A 19,739-nucleotide genomic window follows, 5' to 3' on the forward strand; every position below is an offset into this window, starting at 1 on the left:
CATTAACAGCATTAAGTAGAAGCACGCCAATGTACATTGACAGATGGACTGATAAAACACAAAACGTGGTATATGCATACCATGGAATATTATATAGCCTTAACAAATAAGATATTCTACACCCATGTTCATTAGCAGTATTAAGTAGAAGCACGCCAATGTCCATTGACAGATGGATTGATAAAACACAAAAAGTGGTATATGCATACAATGGAATATTATATAGCCTTAACAAGGAATAAAAGTATGATACATGCTGTAACATGGAGTAACCTTGATAACATTACCTAAGTGAAACAAGCCAGACACAAAAGGACAAATACTGTGTTATCCCACTTGTATGAGGCACTTAGTCAAATTCACTGAGACGGAAAGCAGAATGGTGATAAGGGCGAGGTTACTGTTCAACAGGTAAGAGCTTGGGAAGGTGCCAAAGTTCTGTAGGTGACTGCTGGAGACCGTTACAGAACAATGTACATGTACTTAACCTCACAAAATTGTAATTTAAAATGGTTAAAATGGTAAATTTTGTTGGATACATATAATTTAAAAATAGAAATTTAAAAGAAGAAAATTGGCTTGAATTCAGCCCCTCTACCTATCAGAGCAGGCAGAGCCGCTCACCTACCTATAAGGCAGAGCGCCGGTGATTCCAGACACCTGGACGTCCCCTCCCTCAGTTCCCTTCCCCCACACTCGGTCATTCCCCGCTGCCCGGCGCGTCTCACTGCGCAGGCGCAGAGCTGGGGCGGGTGGGCAGGAGGGGGCGTGGCCTCACTCCGCGCCTGTGCGAGATTCCAGCTGCAACTGCTGTGGGGGAAAATGATGCCCAGGTTGGGCTCCCGGGCCGCCGGCCGAGAGGAGGCCCGCACTGCACACGCGCAGACCGAGCATCCGCGTCAAAAGCAGAAGAGAGCGCGCGCTCCCCACGTCCTGCGCGCTCAGCTGCCAAGCATTCGTCCCCGCCGTGACTCCTGCCCGGCCTGGCCAGGCTGGCGCGGCCTCATCTGAAGAGCGATGCCCCGGGAGATCATCACCCTGCAGCTGGGCCAGTGCGGCAACCAGAGTGAGCGAACGAGAGCCGGGCCCAGCTAGTCTCCGGTTCTGCCCCTTCGGGTCCCACCCGAGTGCTTGGCATCCTCCAACACCACCACCCCACCCCCGCCCCGCTTCCCTTCCATAACCCCCCTGCCCGACTGCGCATGATGACACCCAGCACGAGAGACATGCCTCTAACCCTGAGCTGTCACGGCGCCCAGATCCGGGCGTCTTGGGCCCACCCTGGAATGTGTGACAGTGTCTGAGCCTCACCCTGGGCTCCCGAGCCCTCTGCTAGAGGGCTTTAGCAGACCCAGGCGTCTCTCCCCATCCCCCAGTTGGGTTCGAGTTCTGGAAACAGCTGTGCGCCGAGCATGGTATCAGCCCCGAGGGCATCGTGGAGGAGTTCGCCACCGAGGGCACTGATCGCAAGGACGTCTTTTTCTACCAGGTGCCCCCAGCGACTTAGCCAGGGTTGGCAATGGCCCACGAGGCCTGAAGGGAAGGGCTTGGGTACTGGGAAACCCACTGGGCAGAGGAGCCAGGGCGGCTGGTTTGAAGGAGGAGGGCAGGCAGGAGCCAGAGTTGGGAGAACTGGAGGACTGGGCAGGCCCGAGCTGATTGGGCCCCTTCTGGACTCCTCTTGACAGGCCGACGATGAGCACTACATCCCAAGGGCAGTGCTGCTGGACCTGGAGCCCAGGGTGATCCACTCCATCCTCAACTCCCCCTATGCCAAACTCTACAACCCAGAGAACATATACCTGTCAGAGCATGGAGGAGGAGCTGGCAACAACTGGGCCAGTGGATTCTCCCAGGTATCCAGGTGGCCATCCCGGAGATTCTTGATGTTCCCTTCCTGGGGTAAGGCAAGCACAAGCAGTCTGGTGATTAGACCATACTGACAGTGAGAGACAGGGGACTACCCTGATAAGAGGGACAGACATAGAGAAGTTTATGCAAAGTAGCATTTCTGGGGTGAGGGCCACAGTCGGGGCTCTGCTTGAGGTGTCAGCAGTGTCCCAAGGTAGAGTTACTGGTGCTGAAAGGAGATGCTCTCCAGAAACGTCATCCTCACGTCTCTATAGGTGTCTCCTCCCTCCTCATCTCTCTATACAGGGTGAGAAAATCCATGAAGATATCTTTGACATCATAGACCGAGAAGCAGATGGAAGTGACAGCCTAGAGGTGAGGTTCTGCCCCTTTAGGAGAGAGGAGGGAGGAAGCTGAGAAGTGCTGGGGAAAGTCAGGAGGTAGCCTCCCTGGTGGCTCATATGATAAGGAATCAGCCTGCAATGCAGGAGACCCAGGTTCAAATCCCTGGGTCGTGAAGATCCCCTGGAGAAAGGAATGGCAACCCACTCCATTATTGTTGCCTGGAGAATTCCATGGACAAAGGAGCCTGATGGGCTACTGTCCATGGGGTCACAAAGAGCCTGATCAGATGTGTGATGGGGGCAATTTAATTCATAACTCTTAACTTGAGTATCAGATGTGAGACGGTGAAGTAAATAAGGTTCAGTTTGTGTCCTCAAGAAGATCCTAATCTGGATGGCATCAGCTCCTTCCTTCTCAAGGAGCCTCACACTGGATGGATATAGAAGAAACCCTGAGACTTGAGAGGGTTGGGAGTGGGACATGAGACAAGCCTGAAGCCTCTCCCCCAGATCCCTGGAGACTGCTTCTCCATTCCTTCCCCTGCAGGGCTTTGTGCTGTGTCATTCCATCGCTGGGGGGACCGGTTCTGGCCTGGGCTCCTACCTCTTGGAGCGATTGAATGACAGGTAAGCCTGTGTTTGGGAAGAGAGCATTAGCTCTGTTTCCCTGGGTAATGTCTTTTCTTTTGTCACTTTTTTCTTTTGGCTGAAAGCCCTATTACTACTGCCCTTGAGTTACAAGTAGGAACAGAGCCTGGCCTCCCAGGAAACATCTTGGAAGCAATAGCTCCCAGGAAGCAGAGGGTCTGCATAGCTGGGGGAGAGGACCTAGGAGGGAGGGAGGTTTGATGCTTCAGGTTTATCTTTTTTGGCTTCTGGGCTCTAAAGACTCCGTTCTGCCCTCACTCCTTTTGTATAAGACCTTGGTGGCACTTGGAAAGGAACGGCCCCTGTTATTCCTGGAGAAGACAAAGAGGGGCAGTGATGAGAGTCCTTCCAAGTCACTCTGCTACCTGCCCATTTCCCTCTTCCTCACCCCCAGGTACCCCAAGAAGCTGGTACAGACATACTCAGTGTTTCCCAACCAGGACGAGATGAGCGATGTGGTGGTCCAGCCCTACAACTCACTGCTCACACTCAAGAGGCTGACCCAGAACGCCGACTGTGTGGTGAGCATGGGAGGAGGAAGTGGGGCCTTTGGCCTACCTCCCCAAACCAGTGAGACACCTACACTCTGCCCTTCCCAAGCCCTTGCCCAGACAACAGACAACCAACGAAGCCATACTTGCTGGCCCAAAGTATGAAATAAGAACCTGACCCCAAGCTTCTCATAGTCCCTTTAGGTAGCGGGACTCTCAACAAAGTAACACCCCCCTCCCACATGTCTCCACTTAGCCTATTTAATACCTACTCATGTTTCCATTCTCAGCCCAATGGTTACTTTCTTAGCAAAACCTTCCCTCACCACCCAGACAAGGTCAAATTCCTCTGTGCTTATTTCAGGCATAACTATACTTTTCTGTTGTTTTATATTCAATGCCAGTCTCCCTTCTCTAGACCAGGGGTCCCCAACCTCTGGGATCTAATGCCTAATGATCTGAGGTGAAGCTGATGTAATAATAATAGAAATAAAGTGCACAATAAATGTAATGCACTTGAATCATCCTGAAACCCCACTCCTAACCTGGTCCAAGGAAAAATCGTCTTCCACGAAACTGGTAAAATTGGGCACCGCAGCTCTAGACTATAGACCTGGTGAGGGGGAAGACCATGCCTGTTTTACTCTCTATGGTTTCTCCAGAGCCAAGTAGCATGCATGGCACATGTTGGACAGTCAAATATTTCTCTAATGCACTGGATGGTAGAAAAGTGTATCCTGATGCCCCAGAGACAGTACTTGCCCTTTAACTTAACACACTTCCTAGTTTTGGAGTTTAGAGGGAGACTAAGCTAATAACCTATTTCTCTGCCCCCTTTCTCCTCAAAAAGGTGCCGTGACCCTCTTCTGTCCCCCCAGGTGGTGCTGGACAACACTGCCCTGAACCGGATTGCCACAGACCGCCTGCACATCCAGAATCCCTCATTCTCCCAGATCAACCAGCTGGTGAGCCCCCTGCTCCTGGACTCCCTCCTTCCCGAAGCACCATCTAAGGAAGGGAGGCCCCCAGGACAAGGCCCGTGACCTGGCACACTATCCCCAGGTGTCCACCATCATGTCAGCCAGCACCACCACCCTGCGCTACCCCGGCTACATGAACAATGACCTCATCGGCCTCATCGCCTCACTCATTCCCACGCCACGGCTCCACTTCCTCATGACTGGTTACACCCCCCTCACCACGGACCAGTCGGTAAGAGCAGCCCTCAGGCCCAGCAGGCCCTGACCAGCCTCTCCCTTCTCTCTGCTGCACCCGGAGGCCCTGCTTCCTGGCTGACTTGCTCGCCTCTTGCCTTGCCTGTGGCGCCCTGCAGGACCCGGGCTGTATGGAGTCTGCTGATGCTCCTGCACAAGGGCATGAGTTAGCTGAGCTCGGGGGGACTGAGATCTCTGATGCCTCAGTGAGGACCTGAGTCTAAGGACACTCCCCAGAGACCAGGCTCCCCTGCGTCTGATGGGGCCGTGCGTCACCTCGTGCTCTCTGTCCATGCGTCTCTCTCCTCTGCCCTGAGTGCCGGGCTGCCCTGTGGCTACTCTCCCCCCAGGTGGCCAGCGTGAGAAAGACCACGGTCCTGGATGTCATGAGGCGACTGCTGCAGCCCAAGAACGTGATGGTGTCCACAGGCCGGGATCGCCAGACCAACCACTGCTACATCGCCATCCTCAACATCATCCAGGGGGAGGTGGACCCCACCCAGGTAGGTGAAGCCCCTTTGTCCTACCCCCGGAGCCCATAGGGGTAGAGGAGAGGCTACCACCACCATTCCTGTGCCCACCCCAGGTGCACAAGAGCCTGCAGAGGATCCGGGAACGGAAGCTGGCCAACTTCATCCCCTGGGGCCCCGCCAGCATCCAGGTGGCCCTGTCTAGGAAGTCGCCCTACCTGCCTTCTGCCCACAGGGTCAGTGGGCTCATGATGGCCAACCACACCAGCATCTCCTCGGTGAGCCTGGCTGCCTGGTCTGCTTTGGCCCCTTTTCCACCTTCTTCATTCTCCCCCAGATCCAGTCCAACCCCCCGTCTCACCCTGGCTCCCATCCTGGAGATTTTTATCTTTTTCAGCTCTTTGAAAGTTCCTGCCAGCAGTACGACAAGCTGCGGAAGCGGGAGGCCTTCCTGGAGCAGTTCCGGAAGGAGGACATCTTTAAGGATAACTTTGATGAGCTGGACAGGTCCAGGGAGGTCGTACAGGAGCTGATTGATGAGTACCACGCAGCCACTCGACCAGATTACATCTCCTGGGGCACCCAGGAGCAGTGAGTCCTCCCTACTGCACCCTCTGGACAGTAAGCACAGCCCCATCATACTTGGTTCCTCTGGTCCAAAATCCTCTTACCAACAAGGTTCTAGATTCTTCTCCAACCCAAGAGTGGGCTTTGCTTCTTCCTTTTGACGCTTTCACCCTTGATACACTTATTTAGCTCTAATAAATAAAGCTTAGTTGTGAATATAGTCAGGCCTTGGTCTGTGAATAGCTATCAGGCCTTGGTGGGTGAACACGGGGGACAATGAAAGGATCTCCGCGGTGCCTCACAGTTCCCAGGCATGTGCTGGTAGGGTAGGCTTTACCTGCTCTAGTCTTATCAGGTAGTCCTGGTCTGTGTGTCCATTGTTTCCATGAGCATCCCTGCCTAGAACCAGGCTGTTTTACTGCAGCCAGCGTTACTGATGTCTGCTGTCTCCTCTGTGCCTAAGGTCCTGCCCGAAGGTAGATCTACATTGCCCATATTGCCCCAGCCTCCTCCACTCAGGGTAGAGGCTGTGGTGGCTGCTGAAAGAAGGCCTGCAGCATTCTGAGCAAGTCAAGAAAGCCAAGACTCTGGATTCCCAGGCCCAAGGCATTTAGATCCTCAGGAGTTAACCCAATTCAGCTTGATCTGATAAAGCAGTAACAGAGCTCAGGAGTAAAGCTGAGCCCATCCCGATCTATGCATTGTCTGTGCCAGAGCAGTTCTTGGGTCTGATCCTGCTCCAGGCTTCTTCTGTTCCAGGTCCAAAGCAGTAGGCACATTAAAGATGGTCCCAACTAAGACCCAGAAGCAGGACACCAGGGTAGGACTGGGTAGTGCCAGTCCTGGTGACTCACTGCCCTCGGGCCTCAGGGACGCCAAGAGGCCACCCCCATGCCACTCAATGGAAGAAGAATGAGTAATTGCCAGCTTCCAAAACTGCCCTCTTGCCTGCCCCGCCCACCACCCTAGGGCAGCATACTGGCCACGAGGAGGTTAAATCTAGAAGGTCAAGAAGGGTGGAGCCCTGCGGTGTTCAGACTCCTCTCAGTGCTGGTAAAAGCCTGGGAGTGTGGGCGTCCCTGGGGGTGGAGCTCTTAGCTCTGGGGCTCCAACTTGTCCCACTGACAACACTCCCACAGGAAGGGTTTGTGTAAATAAGGATTTTTTTTTTTTTTGGCTTCTCTTCTACAAATAAATTAAGAAACAAACTAGAAAATTGTCTGCACCCACTGCAGCCCTTATGTGTGGGGTATGCCCTGTCCCTGCAGGGCCAAAAGGGTCCATGGTTCCCTGAAATCTCAGAGTAGTCCAGATCCAGGCTGGAGGCAAGAGGGAGGTCGTGACCTCTTGGCAAGCTCAGTCCTGCAGCTGCCCCAAAGAGCCAGACTGTCCCTGGGGCTCGTCCAGGCCCGGGTGCTGGCTGGGAGGGGAGGTGTCTGGCAGGTCTTGGCATGGAGGAGGGCTGCTGCTGGGCCTCTCGGGGGAGGGGTTGGCCAAGTAGGCATTCACCAGCTGCACAATCTCTTCCACCTAAGAGAGGGCAGAGGTCAGAGTACAAAAGGGGTCAGTGAGTTCTCCTTTGTCTCATCCTCCACCCAGGCTCCTTCCCAAGGCCTTATGTGAGCTGCCCTCCTCAACCTTACCTTCCTCATCACCACTCTCCCTCACTCTGTGCCTATCACACTTCTGCTCCTCTATTATCCTAAGGTGAGTTTCATCTCAGGACATTTGCACTTGTAGGTCCTTCTGCCTGGAAAGCTGTGTCCCAGGATCTCCTTTGGGTGTTGTTAAGTAGCTTTTCCTGACCATCCTACCTAATGCTCTGATCCCCTCCAGTCACTTCCTGTCTCACTACCCTTTCCTTCGTAGCATTTGTCACCATCTTTAATAGTCTTTGATTCCTTGTTCAGTGTCTGATGGCCAGTACTAACGTAAGCTCCTTGAGTTTGTCTTTGATCACTGTGGGATCCCTAAGGTCTAGGGCTGTAGACCCATGCTCAATGTTTCATAAATGTTTCTTAACATCCTCTCCCTCCCTTCCTCCTTCTACACCCTCTTCTCACTCACCTGGGGACTCTGCAGGAGGAGCTGGCTCTCTCCCACCCTCAAGGCCAGGGTGTGGGGACCCATTAGCTGGCAGGCGGCCACACGGCCATAGCTGACGCTGTGGATGGGCTCTGTCTCACCGGGCCGCGAGAGGGACATGGCCTTGGCTCCCAGGCCCAGGCATAGCTTCTGTGGAGCACCCCCACCAGGCTCCTGCGGATGTGAACAGACAGGCAGAGTCAGGGTGGAAAGAGGGGACCCTGCTGCATTATTTTTGGTGGAGGGAGATGGCTGTGAGCAAGACGTTTCCTGGTCCCTCCCACCCCCCACATGATCCACAGCTCCAAAGAGTGAGGGCCTCAGGGACAGTGATTCCTGGGCTTTGAGATGGGCAGCTGTGCTGGGTGTAGGGAGTGCAGTGACCCACAACGGGGGCCTGTGGCTCTGGGGCAAAGGTGTGGGGCTTGGGCCACCAGAGTCCCCCTCTCCCTTCTCCCCCTCACCGTGCTCAGCTCCAGAACGTCATACCGAGCAGCGCCGAACCCTGGACACTGCGCCGCCAGAGCCAGGTAGGCAGCCATGGCCTCAGCTCGGCCCATGCCCCGTAGCCGCTTCCAGCCTCCCAGCACAGCAGCCGCCCTGCCGGCGCCACCTCCTCCCTCGCGGGCCACGCTTCCAGCCGTGCGGCCGGCCCCGCCGTGCCGGGCCCGCTCCGCCCGCCTCTTGGCCAGGCTCGGGCTCCAGATCGCCCCGGCCAGCAGGGCGGCGGAGGGGGGAGGCCTGGGCACCGGGCGGGGAGGGTCTTCACGTGGCCGGGCCGGGGTGGGCAGCAGGCGGTCCAGGCGCGGCAGGGGCGCCCGCGGGGAGAAGTCCCGGTGCAGGCTCTGCAGGCGCAGCGCCGCCAGGGCGCGCAGCGTGTCGTCGGGCGGGGGCGGCCGGCCGCGCAGCAGCAGAGCGTGAGCCTACGGGGAGGCAGCGGGGATCAGCACCGGAACCGCGGGTACCGTCGCGAAGACACCTAGGGTGCGGAACTGTAGGTCTGGGTTGGAGCACCGCCTCCCCCGGGGTTGTCATAACGACGAAAAGCGAAGCTCCAGAAAGGGAGGGGTTCAGGCTACGGGGTCTCCCCCGGGCGTGAGTGCGGGAGAGCCTCACCTGCTCAAAGAGGAAGGGCAGTTCGTGACCGTCTGGGGACAGCCCCTCAGGGTGCAGAGGTCCGTGAAGACGCAGACACAGTCTCCAACCGGTGTCCGGCGGGTCCTCCAGCCCGGCTTCCTCCGCCGCCAAGCTGCAGCAAAAAGAAGGGAGCGATACGGCCGGGCAGCAGGGCCCCGCAGGCGGCCGCCCAGGGGAAAGAGGCGAGGCCAGATGTTTGGGGGCGGGGCCCGCCCGGGCGGATTGGACAGCGGAGGCGAGCCTCGAAGCCCGACTGCAAACCGCCGGCAGGCAGGAATCCGCCTGTGAACTTCACCGTGCCGAGGCCAGCGCTCGGTAAACGTTTACTTAGGGATGGATCGAAGCAGAGAGGCCAATGGGCTAACGGAGAGCAGGGCTGGGGCTGGACATTTACTTCTCAAACCTGGTGAGCACGTCGGCCACGAGAGTCCCCCCGGCCAGGGCTCGCTCCTGCGCCCCTCGCTGCTCGTACAGCGCGAATGTATTACGGCTCCGGGTCAAGCCCAGCCGCCCCACCAGCTCTCGAGCCACCTGGAAGGCAGGGAGCACAAGGGGAAAGTCACGCTCAGACCGCGCAGGGGGCCTGCCAGTACTTCTGGAAGGGTCCAACTGGAGGGATCTTTCAGCTCTCTTAGTCCCGCCACACTCAGCCCTTATCCAACTGATGACTCTCAGACTCGGGCAAACCTAGGGTCCCGGCACCACGAAAGCCAGGCACGGGACGCTGGGAGGCTGAGGTCTCCGGGGTTCTCTCTGTTCTTACCTCTCCCGCCGTGGTGTGGGAGTCTATGGCCACAGGGCAGACACCAGCCCCCGGACAGTGCACGGTGCACAACAACTCCTGCCGTCGGCTCAGCGCGGAAATCTCGGCCAGCGATGGCACTAGCTCCCGGCCGCGCGTCCGGCCCAGCGCTCTCCGTATGAAGCGCGCATATTCCGCCAGTTCCGAGTCCGGGAGCGCCTGCTCAGTCCTGGATTAGGGACAACTGGAGGGTTAGCGCTCCCAGGGCTTGCCTTCTCCTCCTCCCTATTGCCTTTTTAGCTCGGACTTTATTTCACCTCGCCCGATTCCCTCCCCTCCAACTCTAAGTTCCTTGAAGGCAGCACCACCAGCTGTTCTGAATCTAAACCCCACCCCACCCTACCCCCACGCTCAATAAGGAGCTGAATTACTTTCTAAGGCCCTTGGCAGCCTATCTGCCCCCTCCCACTTCCCAAAATTTCCATGCTCCTCCTTTGGGTTGAAATCCAAACTCCAGCCGTATTCTGCCTTCCAGCCAGAAGTCCTGGCGCTGGACTGCATCAGCCCCAAGGAAAAACAGCCTGTTAATAATTCTTCTGCCCAAAGTGGGAGCCTTTTTTGTAATTCCTCCGCCCACAAGTGGGGTATGAACGTGTGATTCCCACAAAGGCACTGTGCTCCGGAGCAGCGGCCCTGACCTTGGGCAAGTCCCTTCCCTTCTCTGGGTCCAAGTTCTCCATTTGCCAAACCCTTTGGAATGGCCTGCCATTCTTTCCCAGCTCCCTCCGCTCCCCTGCCTTGGCCTTACCCCCACGCCTCCCCTCTCACCTCTCCAGATGCCCAAGGAGGTGTCCCCGTACGGCTCCCCCTGGCCGGAAGGTGCAGCTCATGCAAGTGAGGAGCTGCCAGTACCGCAGGGCCGCGGGGTCTCGGGTAGCTGGCGGCCCGGGGGGCCCCGCGGGGCCCGAGGTCTGCTTAGCCAGCTGCAGGAAGAGTTCGTCTCGGAGCGCGGGCAGGTCCCGGCAGGTCTGGAGCACACCCTGCATCAGGGGCCCGGGGCGCCGCGCCCCCTCCAGGGCCTGCAGCGCCAGGAACAGCCTCACGGCCTCCTCCCGCAAGGGTGCGTAGCCGGGACCTGAGGGAGGGTTGGGGGCGGAGGGACGGTTTGGAGAGGGGAAACAAAGACGGGCCCTGGGAGGAAGGCGGTGAACCGCGGGAAGGTCAGAGGGAGTACAAGGGGACAGGGGTGGCAAGGAGGGGAGAGTGCGAAGGACAGGAAGAGTGAAGGGAAAGCAATGGTCCCCACAGAGCCAAATTCAACCCCTGCCTCCCAGGAATCTCCCCCTCTAGACCCACTAAGGCTAGGCTTCAAGTTAGTAACACTTGGAAAAAGTGTTAGTCGCTCAGTCGTGTAACTTTGCTTCCCCATGGACTGTAGCCTTCCAGGCTCCTCTGTCCATAGAATTCTCCAGGCCAGAATACTGGAGTGGGGAGTGTTCCCTCCTCCAGGGGATCTTCCCGACCCAGGGATTGAACCCAAGTCTCCCACATTGCAGGCGGATTCTTTACCGCGTGAGCCAGCAGGGAAGCCCTAGTAACTTGGAGGGATAGTCTAAAAGACAGAGTCAAACTGTGGGTTCTGTACTTAGGTACTGAGAGTCATCACTGGGCCAGAAGACAGGCTGGACTGAGAGTCAGAAAACCAAGGCTCTTCTCCCAGCTCCCCTTATTCCTCTAGCTTGAGAACCTGGGCCTGTCATTATACCCTTTGGGGGAGAAGTGTAGCTAAATGAGGTCAGCACATTCTCCTGAGGTGGTGGCTTTTCCACCACTTGTAAAGGAAGTATGTCATGGCATTGAGAGTATAATGAAAGAACAAGAGAGAGTGTGTAAAAGCTCGTGAAGGAACATCGGTGGTCAGAATGAGACCCAAAGAGAAGGTAGTCAGTCAAAGGGGGTCTTTACTTTCTGTGCTGGCTTCCCTCCCCCTCTACCCTGGGTATCAGTCTGCTCCGTTTCTTGTTTCATCTTCATCCTTTGAAAAATGAGGGGTGAGGGGCTAGTCCTCTGAGGACTCCTAGATCCCTATCAAGTGAGACCCCATCCCAGTGACTTGGGCCATGGCACCACTCACCTGGGGCAGTGACTCCGTAGGGCAGAGGCAGGAGTGGGGCATACAGGGCTCCACTGGTGTGCCTCAGAATTGGGTTTCTTCTGTAAATAAGGGCCACGGCTTCTGGGTCCCCACGACTCTCCTAGAGGCCAGGAAAATGATCTCAGTGATGGAGAAGGGAGCTCCCCCCGTGAGCCCGGAAAGCTTAGGGGTCCATCACCCTCCTCTTTCTCCACAGAGTTCTCTCTCTCGAACCTGAATGTCCCTGAGCAGCAGCTGGGTGGGGGTCTCCAGAGGCGCCTTGGAGGCAATCACCTCCCGCAGCGCCACCCCCCAGCGCTCTGCCTCCGACTGGCGAGGCGAGCAGAGCCGAACGCTGTGCTTCCGGCCACTCACGGTCACTGACCACAGACCTGGGGGAAAGAGAGGCCATGGGGGGCGGGCAATCAGGGCTGCCTGGGGCAGCTGCCTGGGGAGGTAGGAGAATCCCCAGGAGGTCTCACCGGTCTCCTTGGGTCTGCGCTCAGGGCCGGAAACTGAGCACAGGCTGGTGAGCACTAGGCTCCCGAGCCGCCTCGCCCCCTTCCCGCTGCTGCTGAACTGGTCCAGGGAGTCCCGGGTGAGCACAAACCAGGCTCGGCGCGGGGGCAACCAGGGCCGCGCCCCTCCTCCGCGGGGCTCTCGGTACAGCCAACCTTCGGGGAGAAGGCGGGAAAGGGGATCAGCAGGATAAGACATCATCCCCTGGAGGGTTGGGATCGGGGCCTCTAGAGCGTATGAGGTGGATCCCCACCTTTCACGACGACATCTGGGTCGTCTTCAGACGGCCCCTTCTCCGGGATGAGGCTCCGCGTCTCCTCCCAGCTTTGCAGCCTGGGCAAGAGGGGAGCGAGGGTTGGGCAAGCCTGCCGGTCCTGCACCCCGCCTCCAGGAGGCTCTTCTCTAAGGGCTCCCCAGGCAGGCCTCGAGGGGTGCCTACTCCCGGCTGGGCACCCCTCCCCCAGGCTGTGGGAACCGCTGGGCCATTCTGACCTCGAACCAGAAATAGCCTGGACCCCCCCCTTCCTCCCCGCGCCCCCAGCCGGACCGCCCCCCGGGACCCTGGCCAAACCACAGCGTCCGGCGTAAGGCCTCTCCCTTATTGCACAACCGCGGGAGGGAAGGAGAGGATGGGGGTCCCAGGAACTGGCTGGGGTCTCCAGACCATGGGACTGCAGGGGCTGGGCTCACCTGTCTGAAACTGGCCCACTCCTCATAGGCTGAGTCAGCGTCACATCTAGGGGGCCCTGGGGAAACAGACAGGGCATCCCTCAGGCTCAGAACCCTCCTTGCAGGATGCCAGTGGCTTGTGCTCTGGGACAGCGCAGCTCAGGGAACTGAGGAATCAAGGCGTGGGGTGGTGACTGTGACTGACCCAGCGAACTGAAGCCACTGGACTTGCCCCTTCCACCAGTCTCTACCCAAGAGCCCAAGCTAAGAAGCCAAGACTCTCGCCTTGTCTGTGATTCAAGAGGCAATCAGGGGTTGGGGAAGGGTAGAAAAAGCACCAGGCAGAGTCAGGAGACCAGGGTTCTAATACCAGCTCAAACATTAATTCCAGTCAGAAACTCGCTGTGGAACCTGGGCAAGCCCCCTCAAGTCTTTGGGCCTTAGCTTCCCAATCTTTGAAAAGGGAGTGGTGGATGAAGTCCTTTCTTGCTCTGGCAGACTCGAAGTCAGCCCCCTCCTCCTCATTTTCCCTTCTTTGGCTGGTGGGCGTTCAGGCTGGCAGGCAGGTGGTAGGCATGGAGGTGAATGAAGGGAAGAGGAACCCTTTCAGTATAGGAGTTTCTCCGAGAGCTTCTTATCCCCTCCCACAGACACCCCTGAAACTCAGTGGTAGGTAGAGACCCTGCCCTTTTGCTGGGGCTCAGGCCAGGCTGAAGAATACTCTGCATGGAAGGTACAGTCCAGGATTTTGCCCTTCCTCCCCCATCCCACCTTTGTGCCCTGGAACTTCTACTGTAGACTGGGGTCTAAGAGAGGCCGAAAACCCATCCAGGAGCCAGGTCAGGCGGGAACTGTGCCAGGGTCCCATTGCGACCAGGCAGCTAAAGCCAGGAGGCGGGGGAGGGGGACCAGGGACACCTGTCCCCAAGCTCTGGGGGGAGGGGGTGGAGGTGGAGCAGGAGGGAGGCAATGGCAGTGGTTCACAAAGCCGACCCTGCCCAGGCTGGAAGCTTGGGGACGCCTGGGTCCAATGCCTTCAGGGGCACAGGTCCTCTTATTTCCTGGTGGGGCCAAGAGGGGCTCTCAGCCACACCACCGTAGGGGCAGGTGCTGACCCCTCTCTTAGACCAACTACCCTAATCACAGTCCCCTGCTTCCCTCCCTCCCCCCCCCTCTATATTTATCCGCCCTCCGCCTCCGCCAGGTGCTGGCGCCGGCCCCGGCGGGCGGCGCAGCCCGCCCCACCCGGGCACTGAGCCACTGGGCCTGCTGGGGACCCCTGAGCGGGGGATGGGAGCCTGACCCAGGCCACAGCACACGAGTCTGGCTGCCCGGAGTCTGGTGGCTGCGGTGTAGGGGCATGAGAGAGGGGACGTCAAGGCATGATCTACATCAGTAGAGCCTCAGTTTCCCCACGGCAAGATTCGACGAAACCCCGGAGCCGAGTGTCTCTCACCATTCCCTCAGAGATTCCCGAAGAGCCTCACCAGGAAGGTCGGAGAGTTCTGTCCTGAGTGCCAGGGTAATGATGAGGGGTCCTCGGAGAGCTGTGGCGCCCAGCTCCCTCTCCATGGAGCCCCCACCACGGACCCCAATCTAAGGATACCTGCTTCCCCTCGCCCAGGTCCCTGCGGCGGGAACTCCCGCATCTGGCCCCAGCGCCCTGCGCTCGTGAACTAGGAGCGGAGCGGACCCAGGCGTCCGAGCTGCCCAGCCGGCCTGGCCACATTCCTCGGCGCTGGCGGAGGCGGAAGGAGACGGGATGGGACGCGGACCCGGCGGGGAAGGGAGAGGCAGGGCCAGGTCGGGCCAGGCGTGACACCTCCCCTGCCTCAGGGCCCCCAGCAGGTGGACAGCGCCCAGCGTGCTGCGCGAGGCCCACAGGCAGATCCCAACGCGGGCTGCTGCTGGAGCTCTCGGGGGCTTCGAGCCCCCAGGCAAAAACGTCTCCTGAAACCCCAGTCCACACGGCGTTTGCTGGAGTCTGGAGCAGGATTAGGCTTGACGGCCGGTTGTAGTGAGAGGGGTTGAGACAAGGCTCTAAACCCCCCAGGGACTTACCCTCCCGCCGCCCGCTGGACTCGGGGTCCGTAGCTCAAAGGTCTCCTCGTCCTCGTCTTCGTCCCCGTCCCCGCTAAGCTCGCCGTCCCCGTAGTCCCGGTGCAGAAGAGTAAAGCCTCGACGGCAGCAGAGGAGCCACCACAATCCCCCGGGGAGAGGCATCCGGGCGAGCAGCCGCGGGATGGGGGTGCGGGCAGCCGAGGCCGAGCTGCAGGGGGTCGGGGAAACTGGCGGGGCTCCGACCCAAGCAGGAGAAAGATGAGGCGGGAGGAGGAAAAGGGAGTGGGGGAGTGGGAGGAGATGGTGGCTGGCGCTGGGGTGCAGAGGGTCGCTAGCTGGAGCCTGCAGGGGGCTCGGAGTCTGGGCCCCCGGAGGGGGAGGGGGGGAAGCGTCCAGGGCTGGGGGTGGGGGGGAGGGAGCAATGTCCGGAGCTGGGAAGTAGTGTCCGTTGTAGTGTCCAGCCCTGTGGGGGGCAGTGTCCGGTGCAGTGTCCGAGGTGGGCAGTTGTCCAAGCTCCAAGGAGGGTTGTGTCCGGTAGGGCGTCCGGTGGCCGGGGCCCGGGCCGCGCGCGCTGCGCTCCCTGCAGCCCGGGGACTGGCGCGCTAGGGGCGCGAGCACAGTGCCGGGACCCCGCCTCCCCAACCCCCTCCTCTTCGGGCCCCCCTCCCACTTCTTTCTCTCCTCCCTTCTTTTCAGGGCTGTGTCCAGTTTTCGTCACAGCCTCCTCTGTCCAATCCTTGTGCCTGGCGCCGGGCGCGGCCACCAATCAACCTACTGAACCGCGGCGGGTTGCATCATGTGCCCCTGGCTTGGTGACAGCGGGGAGGGGCCGGGGAATAGGGAGGGAGGGGGCAGTGTGATGTTAGCCACGCCCCCGCCTCTGAGGTCAGACGCGGACTGCTAGTGACGTCACGGAAGCCCGCCTTCATGCTCTTGTTTTAACTCTTGGCTTACCAACCAACAAATTAAAAGCCCTCTTGGGCAAGAGCTTTGGAGAACAAAGTGCCCATAGGGCATAGAGGAAAGCTCCGAGTGCTGCCCTCCGACTGCTGTCTCGTCACAGGGCTCCTAAGAAAGGAAAGAGCCTTAGCTACCTGCGCCACGCACAGCCCTAGAGGCGTAGCCCTCCGCCCATGGATGGAGTCCAATCCCTCGATCTGAGTCACCTCTTTGAGGTGTAGAAGCTGAGGCAGAGACTCCGGGAAAGTACAGTCCAGGGCCCGAAATAAAATCTAATTTAGAGCGCACAACTCACTGAACTCCAGTTGAAAGAGTAGAGTGACGCGATTCTAGGGCATCCCGTGGTCTTCGAATGGAGTGGAGGCTCCTCAGGTGACGATCCTGCGGTTCTGGGTAGGAAGGGGTTAACCGAGGCTCGAGGCGGACGGGGCGGGGCCAGAGGGGCGGGGCCAGAGTGACCGCGGGCGCGCGCGTGCGTTGCTGACTCAGCGGCGATTCCCGCGAGCTCTGGTGGAGGGTTCCAGGTTGACCCCCAGTGGCTTGGACCCTTTGAGGATCGGCGCCATCTCCGGGCCTTCCCTGGAGCCTGGTACCGAGAGGCCGTGCTTCTTAGTCTCAGTCCCCGGAGGCTCCGAGAAGGAAAACTAGCCCGAGCTGGGCGGGGCGGGACAGGGCAGGGACGACAGGCCAGCGCCTCCCTGGAGACAGCCCCGCCACTCTCCGCCCTTCTTGCCCTGGGTCCCCAGACCCCTGGCTGCAGTAGTTAGGGCAGCTTTGCTGACCGGATGTTAAACTGCGAGAGTTGTGGCACGTGGACACCATTCTGCGTGTCTTGACTATGTAAAACAAAGACTGGGAATCAATGTCTCTAGAGGCCATCCCAGCCTTGTCCTCGCCCCAGATGAGAGAGGCCTGCCCTGAGACTTCTTCGGGATGGAAACCATATACTCTTTTCCCTGTCTGGATCCCAGGCCCTTGCCTGCAGGGAAGTTCTTTCCGTTGTCTTTCCAGCAGACTCAGTGCATTCCCTCTGACCCTGTCCCAAAGGAAGACGGAGAAAGGCTTCACCCCCACCCCCACCTCACCCGTGGTAACCACTCTTTGTAAATCTGCAAATTGGAATTCTCTCCTTGGATTTTCTCCAAGGTGAAAAACTCCAACTCAACTTTTTAGATTACTTTTTTGTCCCCAAAAGAGAACCTTAGAAAGGACTCTAGAGTGGTAACTGAATCCAAAAGCACACCCAAAACGGGAATCTCCTGGCCCCGTTCCTACCCCCACACCAGGCATAGGCACACACAGTCCCGGACAGCCTCAGCCTGAGCATTCCAGAGGCCAGAAACTCGGTACTTGCTAAGGCAGCCATTACTGGATAGCACTCTAGTTGTTAGAAAGCTCTTCCTTACACTGTATCAGGAGGAACCCCCACCCCTCCTCGCCTGGCAACTTTCCCACCTTACCTCTGCTGGCAGAGGCCCGGTGAGAGTGGGTGTCAGTGTCTAGAGCTTTAGCAGGCTCAGGAGACCCCCACCCCCACCCAGGCTCTCAGCGCCTTCCTCTCAGAGCCAAGAGCGGGAGAGTGGGAAGGCGGGGCGGGGGGAACCACCATTTCTGCCCTGCTACAAATCATTTCCAAGCCGGTGACTCAAAAATAGTAACAGTTGTTGAGTTGCATCTCATTTCCATGTTGTCTATTTAATGTGCCAAAGTACAGAAGCAATTCCTTAGGTCCCTATCTCTTTCTCAGTGCCCCCCACCGACTCCCCCTTCCCACTACTCTCCCTGGAAACATTTCCTCAGCCCGCCCCATCCTCTTGATTCGCAGCCCTAGTGGTCCCAGGAGGAGACACTGTTGGTCTCAGTGGGAGCCGAGCAGGAAGAAAGGCGGGGCCGGCGGGGGCAGCGGCCGCCGCCGGGGTGAGGCCCTGGACTGCAGCCCCCACCCCTTAGGAGCCTCCGCAGGTCCTGGCGGAAGCGCAGGCCCAAAAAGGCGTAGAGCACCGGGTTGAGGCCGCAGCGGGCTAGGGCCAAACCCCCGGTCACCAGCAGTGCCAGATCCTTGCGCTTGCTGGCGGGGCAGCTCCGCTCGCGGGCCGCCAGGAGGTCGGCAGTATCCAATAGCAGGGCGAGACTGTAGGGCAGCTGCAGCACCACGAACGCCGCCACCAGGGCCACCACGACGCGCAGCGCGCGCCGGCGCTCGGGCCCCCTGGTGGCCAGCAGCGTGCGGCCCAGCAGCGCATAGCAGGCCGCCATGACGCCCAGCGGCAGCGCGAAGCCCAGGACCACCTGCGCCACGGCGCTCGCCCCTTTCACCGTCTGCGTGAGGCCCTCGGGGAAGATGAGACGACAGCGCCGCTGGCCTTCCCGGTGCCCATCCTGGCTGAAAAGGAGAGCGGGCAACGCCAGGAGCAGCGACAACAGCCACACGATGACTGAGACCAAGTGTGCACGGCCCCGCGCCGAGGGCCGCGGTCCAGCTGGGAGGGCCCGCGCGATGGCCACGTAGCGGTCGGCGCTGATACAGGCCAGAAAGAGGAAGCCGGCGTGGAAGGAGGCCGAGTAGAGGCCAGAGATGGCACGGCAGGTGGCACTTCCCAGACTCCAGCCTTGCAGAGCCCCGGCTGCGGCAAAGGGCAGGGTCAGGGCCAGCAGAAGGTCGGCCAGGGCCAGTTGGAGCAGGTGGGCAGAGGTGGGTGAGCGGGCAGCACGTCGGGCCGCCAGATGGGTGGCCAGGACCAGGCCATTGCCGGCCAGACCCAGTGCAGCCACCGTCAGGGAGACACTGGGTTGGAAGGCGCGACTAAAGGCCTGGACGTCTGCCTTGTAGCAGAGCTCTGGCAAGGGCTCAACCGAATATGCCTCCTCATCCTCCCCAGAGTAGGGTCCCCAGGAGACCTGAGGAAGCCATAACGAGAAGAGAGACCTTATGAGACAAGCCTCAGCCACAGGGCGCCCCCTCCCACACAAGCATTCCAAGCTAGGAGCCTGTGTGTGACCAGGTACAATGGTGCAGTACACAGGGAGAAGACATAAACTCTTTTCTAAACTCTTGCTAGCATATCCTCGACAGGCCTTGACTTCCGGCACACCCCTCCTGTCCCTACATCCAGCTTCCTGGGTGACCTTGAGCAAATCATTTGCTTTTCTGGCTCTCCACCTGTCTAATAGGTAATGTGGAGATCAGAAATCCCCAGGGGTGGTTTGAAACAAGGATTGTTTGAAATAAGGAAGATAATGAATGTGAAGCATCTGTGCTCTCTGAAGGGCCCAGCGTCTGTATTATTAATAAATCTTAAGAGCTTCCGTTCTTTTGCAGCGCCATCTTCTGGAAGAACACCCATATTCAGACTTTGCCTCAGACTTGGTCCCTGGAATTCTTGCTTGGTCTGGAGAATCACTTTCTATCTCTCCTTTCCCTTCTCTCCTCCTCACCCCCACCCCTAAGCTTCCAGTACAAGGTTCACTGAACTACTTATGATGTAAGGGTTGGAGTTCAGGTTTTCTGGGCTCAGTTAGGACCTTAGACCTCAATATTCAGCTCACCCTTCCTCTCATCCCCAGTCGTGTCCCCCAACCCCAGCCTCTCATTACTAGCCCCTTCTATCTGGAGGACCCCTGGTTCCAGAGGGTTCCAGGCATCCTAGGTAGGTCATAGGAAGGCAGAGGCCTGGTGCCAGGTGGGGAATCCCATCTGTTCACATTTACCCTCCCTCCCTGTAACCCTTTCCTCCCCCCTGCCCCCACTCCCACCTGTTCTGCGGGCTCAGTCCCCATCTCTGGCTACTCAAGTTTCTGAGGTAAAGCCACCGGGGAGAGAAGTTATAAACTAATGGGACAGGAAGGA

General features: G+C 58.7%; 3 protein-coding genes across 5 annotated transcripts; 1 reads left to right on the top strand and 2 right to left on the bottom strand.

The window, feature by feature from the left end:
- The first annotated feature begins 911 nt into the window (after positions 1–911).
- On the top strand, positions 912–5,758 carry LOC128065547 (tubulin gamma-2 chain). Its single transcript, XM_052658745.1, has 11 exons — positions 912–1,066; positions 1,377–1,489; positions 1,689–1,856; positions 2,158–2,226; positions 2,743–2,822; positions 3,238–3,364; positions 4,213–4,299; positions 4,397–4,546; positions 4,899–5,051; positions 5,135–5,296; positions 5,416–5,758. The coding sequence occupies exons 1-11, from the start codon at positions 1,018–1,020 to the stop codon at positions 5,611–5,613; spliced, it is 1,356 nt and encodes a 451-aa protein (XP_052514705.1). The 5' UTR covers positions 912–1,017; the 3' UTR covers positions 5,614–5,758.
- A 1,010-nt stretch (positions 5,759–6,768) lies between these two features.
- On the bottom strand, positions 6,769–15,549 carry PLEKHH3 (pleckstrin homology, MyTH4 and FERM domain containing H3). Of its 3 annotated transcripts, none has more exons than XM_052657646.1 (13): positions 14,933–15,549; positions 12,893–12,948; positions 12,456–12,535; positions 12,166–12,357; positions 11,918–12,075; positions 11,684–11,804; positions 10,378–10,684; positions 9,571–9,778; positions 9,211–9,338; positions 8,787–8,919; positions 8,135–8,593; positions 7,653–7,844; positions 6,769–7,115 (listed from the first exon to the last, which is right to left on the bottom strand). In XM_052657646.1, the coding sequence occupies exons 1-13, from the start codon at positions 15,092–15,094 to the stop codon at positions 6,942–6,944; spliced, it is 2,370 nt and encodes a 789-aa protein (XP_052513606.1). In that variant the 5' UTR covers positions 15,095–15,549; the 3' UTR covers positions 6,769–6,941. The 3 variants fall into 3 exon arrangements, with proteins under 3 accessions (XP_052513606.1, XP_052513605.1, XP_052513604.1); XM_052657645.1 differs by having other exon boundaries at positions 9,202–9,338; XM_052657644.1 differs by having other exon boundaries at positions 9,202–9,338; positions 11,918–12,357.
- Positions 15,550–17,719: 2,170 nt separating this feature from the next.
- On the bottom strand, positions 17,720–19,669 carry CCR10 (C-C motif chemokine receptor 10). Its single transcript, XM_052658827.1, has 2 exons — positions 19,646–19,669; positions 17,720–18,790 (listed from the first exon to the last, which is right to left on the bottom strand). The coding sequence occupies exons 1-2, from the start codon at positions 19,667–19,669 to the stop codon at positions 17,720–17,722; spliced, it is 1,095 nt and encodes a 364-aa protein (XP_052514787.1).
- Positions 19,670–19,739: the final 70 nt, after the last annotated feature.

This window comes from Budorcas taxicolor, chromosome 19 (genome assembly GCF_023091745.1).
Source record: "Budorcas taxicolor isolate Tak-1 chromosome 19, Takin1.1, whole genome shotgun sequence".
NCBI lineage: Eukaryota > Metazoa > Chordata > Mammalia > Artiodactyla > Bovidae > Budorcas > Budorcas taxicolor.